Source organism: Bos grunniens, chromosome 7 (genome assembly GCF_055505025.1).
Source record: "Bos grunniens cultivar Pamir isolate PY7600 chromosome 7, Bosgru_T2T1.0, whole genome shotgun sequence".
Lineage (NCBI taxonomy): Eukaryota > Metazoa > Chordata > Mammalia > Artiodactyla > Bovidae > Bos > Bos grunniens.
This window is the reverse complement of record NC_141171.1, coordinates 5,794,770-5,800,899: the sequence shown is the minus strand read 5'-3', so window position 1 is coordinate 5,800,899 and position 6,130 is coordinate 5,794,770. Positions and strand designations below refer to the sequence as shown.

The following is a 6,130-nucleotide window of genomic DNA, read 5'->3' as shown; positions in this document are numbered from 1 at the left end:
CTGTCCACCCTCCAGGGGTCAGAACAGTCCCGCGGCCTCGCCCTCGGCCTCGCCCTCCTGTCCGGAGCCGCCGGCTCTTCCCCGGCCTCGTGCCCTCCGCGCAGCCGGGTCTACGCGGTACTTGCAGCGGCGCAGGGGCTCGGTAAGGCTCCGCGGCGCGGGGTCGTCCAGGTCCTCGGGCTGCAGAAAGCTGCGGTCCAGCACCTCAGCCGCCTCCTGCCAGTTGGCGAAGCAGGCAGGGCCCAGGCGCCGGATCTCGTCGGCCGCGTCGAGCGTCAGCACATCCCCGCTGGGTTTCAGCACCACGACAGCTGGCAGGCGCTCCACGGAGAACTGGCGCCCGAGGTCCCTGCGGGGCGGGTGGGTCAGTCCGATCGGACCCTCGTCCTAGATTCTGAGCTGAGGAACCCTCCACCCCGCCTCCTAGTACTTGCTGAGCGCCTTCTGTGTGCAAGTGTCCCATACCAGCCTCTGAGAATGCCCAGGAACCCAGAGAGGCCGGGGCCACCCTGGGCTCCTGGCTGTGCCTCCAACGCCCCAGACACGCACCCACCACAGAGCCTTTGCACTGGCCGTGTCGTCTACCTGGAGCGGTCTCCCCAGACATCTGAGGATTAAGACCCTGTATGCTGCAGACACCCAGCCTTACATTTCAGTGCCTCCCTGCCGCTCTCTCTGCTGATCCACGACTCTCCACACCCAACGCACTGCATAGTTTATTTCTCCTGTTGTCATTTTCTCCCACAATAGAAAGCAGTTTCACTGGGGCACGGATTTCTGTCTCTATACCCAGGTGTCCCCAGTGTCTGAAACAGTGCAGGACACACAGCAGATGCTCAGAAAACGCACATGGGATGAGTGAATAAATATTGATCAATTCCATAAAGAGGTATTAAACTGGCTAAAGGACTTAGGGTCAGAGAGGGCCTCTCTCAGGAGGTGCCCTTGGAGCTGAGATCTGCAGGATGAGGAAGGGGAGAACAGAGGAAGGTTTTCCCAGGCAGAGGGCTCAGCTGGTGCAAAGGCCCGGACATCAGGGAGAGATTGGAGTGCGGCCCTGATCATAGTGCAGGGCCATGGGAAGAACTTGATTTTGTTTTCTGTATGAGAGGAAGGCTGTCAGAAGCCATCCACTGGAGACCCCAGACTTCATCTCCCATTTAGGCCAGAATCTTATGCAGTCTTCATAGAGTAAAGGAGGCTGCCAGGGCTGGGCCCATCCATCCACAGTTCTTAATTTGGGTTCTCAGGTGGCCCTTTTGCCGGCCTTCACGCAGAGAAACATAGTGCTTGCAAAATCCCAAAGGAATAGGTTGCCAGACTTAGCAACTAGAAATAGAGGATACCCTGTGTGAATGAATTTGAATTTCATGTAAACAACAAATAACTTTTTATAAGTATATCCCTGAATTATGTGGGACGTACTTATACTCCCAATTCTCCATTGCTTATGTGAAATTTATATTGAACTGGGTATCCTGTATTTTATTGATTAAAAAAGTTGTTTTTAATTTGGCTATGCAGCCTAATTTGGCTTCCCTGGTGGCTCAGATGGTAAAGCGTCTGCCTGCAGTGCGGGAGACCCGGGTTCAATCCCTGGGTTGGGAAGATCCCCTGGAGAAGGAAATGGCAGCCCACTCCAGGACTCTTGCCTGGAGAATCCCATGGACAGAAGAGCCTGGTGGGCTAGTCCATGGGGTCGCAAAGAGTCGGACACGACTGAGCGACTTCACTTTCACTTTCATGCGGCCTATGGGATCTTAGTTCCCTGACTAGAGACCAAACCCACAATCGCTGCATTGGAAGTTTGGAGTCTTAACCCTTGGACCACCAAGGAATTTCCCTGGGTATCCTGTATTTTATCTGGCAGCCTAGTATGTAGGAAGGGTAGAGGGTAGAAACTGTCTGGATACTTGCCTGGGGGAAGGGTGTCCGACTCTTTGTGACCCCATGGACTGTAGCCCACCAGGCTCTTCTGTCCATGGGATTCTCCAGGCAAGAATACTGGAGTGGGTTGCCATGCCCTTCTTCAGGGGATCTGCCCAACCCAGGTATTGAACCCTCGACTCTTACTTCTCCTGCATTGACAGGCGGGTTCTTTACCACTAGCACCACCTGTTGTTGGGAGGACCCTGCCCCAAACAAAGTCAGTGTTTGGCTGTGATGCCCTTGTAGTTGGCATTTCTTGCCCCTCAGGAGGGAGATATTTGCCCTTTGGGGAATGGAGCCTCCTCAGCTGCAGAAGCCTGTGGGAGTGAGCAAGTTTGCAAACTCTGATAATCTTGGGTGGCAGATAAAGTTCTCCATGACCAGAAACTTCTACGTTTTGTAACAAAACTGATGAGATCAGTAAAATGTCCCAAAATCTGCAACTCACTTTCAAATGGTTCAGCACAAACTTCACACCAGTGGAGATAAAGCAAACAGAAACATATGAATAATCTTCATGGGGTTCATTGTGTGCTCCTTTCAACTTTTTGATATCTTTGAAATTATTCTTATCTCTCTCTCTTTTTTTTTTTTTCTCTTGGATGCTCTGTGCGGCTTGCAGGAAATTTTTCATGATAAAAACTGGGGGCTTAAAAAGAATGTAAGTCTGAGTTTTCCCTGGTGGTCTAGTGGTTCAGACTTCATGCTTCCACTGCAGAGAGCATAGGTTTGATCCCTAGTGAGGGAACTAAGATCTTGCGTGCCATGTGGTGCAACCAAAAAATAAATAAAAAAGAATGACAATCTTATTGCAGAAAAGGGGAAAGTGTGAAAATAGCCACAAATGATCACACTGTTTATCGGGCAGCTCACTGGAAAGCTTGAACCCAATCACCTCTCTCTCTCAGCTCCACTGCTTGTCTGAGGATCACAGGCCCACTTATTAGGCGACATTTGGGGCAGAGACATTACTTTGCCAACAAAGGTCCATCTAGTCAAGGCTATGATTTTTCCTGTGGTCATGTATGGATGTGAGAGTTGGACTGTGAAGAAAGCTGAGTGCTGAAGAATTGATGCTTTTGAACTGTGGTGTTGGAGAAGACTCCTGAGAGTCCCTTGGACTGCAAGGAGATCCAACCAGTCCATTCTGAAGGAGATCAGTCCTGGGTGTTCTTTGGAAGGAATGATGCTAAAGTTGAAACTCCAATACTTTGGCCATCCCATGCAAAGAGTTGACTCATTGGAAAAGACTCTGATGCAGGGAGGGATTGGGGGCAGGAGGAGAAGGGGACGACAGAGGTTAGGATGGCTGGATGGCATCACCGACTCGATGGACATGGGTTTGAATAAATTCTGGGAGTTGATGATGGACAGGGAGGCCTGGCGTGCTGGGATTTACGGGGTTGCGAAGAGTCAGACATGACTGAACGACTGAACTGACTGACTAGGGCACTGCTACACACAATGCCTGCTGGCTTCCCAGGTGGGCGCTAGTGGTAAAGAACCCGCCTGCCAACACAGGAGACAGACTCGATTCCTGGGTTGATCCCTGGGTTGGGAAGATCCCCTGAAGGAGAGCATGACAACCCACTCCAGTATTCTTGCCTGGAGAATCCCATGGACAGAGGATGGCTACAGCCCATGGTTACAGCCCATAGGGTCACAAAAGAGTCCGACACGACTGAAGTGACTTAACATGCATGCGTGGTACCTGCTGGCTTCTTTACAGTTCAGGGAACAGTTACAGTTCCCTGAACTGGCTGTTTTTTCTCTGAAATCCTCTGAGCCTTTGTGCTGTGTCTGTCCTCTGCCTGGAAACCCTTCCCTTTCCTAACTCTGTACCCTCCTTTCCTCCCTCCTTGGGGTTCTCTCTTTGAAGCCATTTCCTCTGGGAAGCATTCCCCGACTCCCAAATCTCAGCAAGGTTTCCCTGTTATATTTCACATGACACTCTCCCTTTCGCCTTTGGAACTGCTGCAGTTTGTTATTATGTATTTCTTTGTGTGTTTGAGTGTTGGTTTCAGGTTTGGCTCGCCCCCTAGGTGGTAAACTCCCCTGCAGCTGGGTGGAAATGGGCATAGGTGCCCCTCCCTCCCCCATCTCCACACCTGACTTCTCTGTCCTGACTGGCCCACAGAGGATGCTTTTATCAACTCCAGATGGAACAGATACACCAATAAACAAATGGTCTTCCTGGGTAGCTCAAATGATAAAGAATCTGCCTGCAACGTGGGAGACCTGGGTTTGATCCCTGAGTTGGGAAGATCCCCTGGAGAAGGGCATGGCAACCCACTCCAGTATTCTTGCCTGGAGAATTTCATGGACAGAGGAGCCTGGCGGGCTCCGGTCCATGCAGTTGCAAAGAATCGGACACGACTAAGCAACTAACACTTCACTTTCAGCAGAAACAGCCCCTCCTCCAGGAAGCCCTCCCTGACCTCTCCTCTTGTCTCACCTCCTCAGGTCATCCTTGAAGGGCAAGAAGAGCCACTTCTCGGGCATGTCCCTGAGGAACAGGTCTTGCTGCTCCTCCGTCGGGTCCTGGGACACGTACACCAGGGCCACCTGGGCTGCCCGCAGCACATAGAACTCATCCGTGAGCCGCACGAAGAAGTCCCGGAGGATGGGTGCAAAGGCCTGGCACTCCGGGCAAGACCCAGCACCAAAGAACAGCAGCACAAGCCGGTTTTCCAGTCGACGGCTGAGCTCAGCCTCTGTGTCCAGCTCATCCTGGTCGCTGTTGTTTCGGATCAGGACGCGGCCAGAGAAAAGGGAGGCCATGGCAACTCTGGCTGGGTGCTGGGGACAGGGTGGAAGGACCTTGTGTGACCCTGAGCCTGCTGGCTGGCTGCTGCCCCAGGATTAGGAATCCTTAGGAGGCCAGTTTAGGACGTCAGTAATCTACCTAAACCTCGACCTGATTCTTTGCTGCCTCTGAGGGCAGAGGGCCAGCTGCTCATGGGCTGGTCTCAGGAGACAGCTGCGAAGAAACTAAGAAGCCAGTCAGACTGAGATGCAGGTGTGAAAATAGCTTATTCAATTGTGATGTAAAAAGATAAGTGAATCTTACTGAATGCACTCAGGAATTCAATCTTCATAAATGCATTTGGTAATCCTAAATCACAAAGGCTCTACTAATTAATGACTGTGATTTCTAAGTTGTTGTTTGGTCACTCAGTCGTGTCTGATTCTTTGTGACCCCATGGACTGCAACACTCCAGGCTTCCCTGTCCTTCACACTCTCCTGGAGTGTTCAAACTCATGTCCATTGAGTCGGTGATGCCATCCAACCATCTCATCCTCTGTCGTCCCCTTCTCCTCCTGCTCTCAATCTTTCCCAGAATCAGGGTCTTTTCCAGTGAGTCAGCTCTTCGCATCAGGTGGCCGAAGTATTGGAGCTTCAGCTTCAGCATCAGTCCTTCCAATGAATATTCAAGATTTATTTCTTTGGGGATTGACTGGTTTGATCTTCTTGCAGTCCAAGGGACCCTCAAGAGTCTTCACATTTCAAAGGTATCAGTTTTTCGACGCTCAGCCTTCTCTGGGATCTAATGCTCACATCTGTACATGGCTACTGGAAAAACCATAGCTTTGTCTATATGGACCTCTGTCGGCAAAGTGATGCTTTTTAATATACTGTCTAGGTTTGTCATAGCTTTTCTTCCAAGGAGCAAGCGTCTTTTAATTTCATGGCTGCAGTCACCATCCACAGTGATTTTGGAGCCCAAAAAATAAAAGTCTGTCCCCATCTATTTGCCATGTGATGGGACCGGATGCCACGATCGTAGCTTTTTGAATGTTGAGTTTACTGTGATTTCTAAGTTGAGATGAGTGTAAATGATATTTGAAGGTATCCGCCTGCCATGACCATGAGGTGCTTGAAATTATCTGAGATTTATGCGGGTGGCAGTGTCATAGAACTGGCCAATAGCTGCTTTGATAGCCCATGAGAAAACACGCACAATTCCAGTTAGAAGTTAATAAGAGTCAACTATTTTTTTTCTTCCCTCCTCCCTCTTCAATTCTGTCTGGACAGCCCATCTTGAGATTCCATGGTGTCTTAAGTGTGAAATTCACCGTCATAGTATTTTGCAACCCTCTCCTATCAAGCCCTGGGGACTAGTTTCCCTCTCCTTGAAGCCAAGTTGGCTCCTAACTTGCCCCCTGCCTTTTTTTTAAGTTTATTCATTAAAAAAATATT

General features: G+C 50.3%; 1 protein-coding gene across 1 annotated transcript; it reads right to left on the bottom strand.

The window, feature by feature from the left end:
* Positions 1–18: 18 nt before the first annotated feature.
* Positions 19–6,130, bottom strand: NXNL1 (nucleoredoxin like 1). The gene is made up of 2 exons (XM_086408529.1): positions 4,385–6,130; positions 19–349 (listed from the first exon to the last, which is right to left on the bottom strand). The coding sequence occupies exons 1-2, from the start codon at positions 4,708–4,710 to the stop codon at positions 19–21; spliced, it is 657 nt and encodes a 218-aa protein (XP_086264655.1). The 5' UTR covers positions 4,711–6,130.

Excerpts from the sequence above, each read along its gene's own strand:
- NXNL1 (XM_086408529.1), bottom strand. The coding sequence starts at position 4,710 with ATGGCCTCCCTTTTCTCTGGCCGCGTCCTGATCCGAAACAACAGCGAC. Across the intron at positions 350-4,384 it reads TTCAAGGATGACCTGAGGAG|GGACCTCGGGCGCCAGTTCT; the intron begins GTGAGACAAGAG and ends CCCGCCCCGCAG.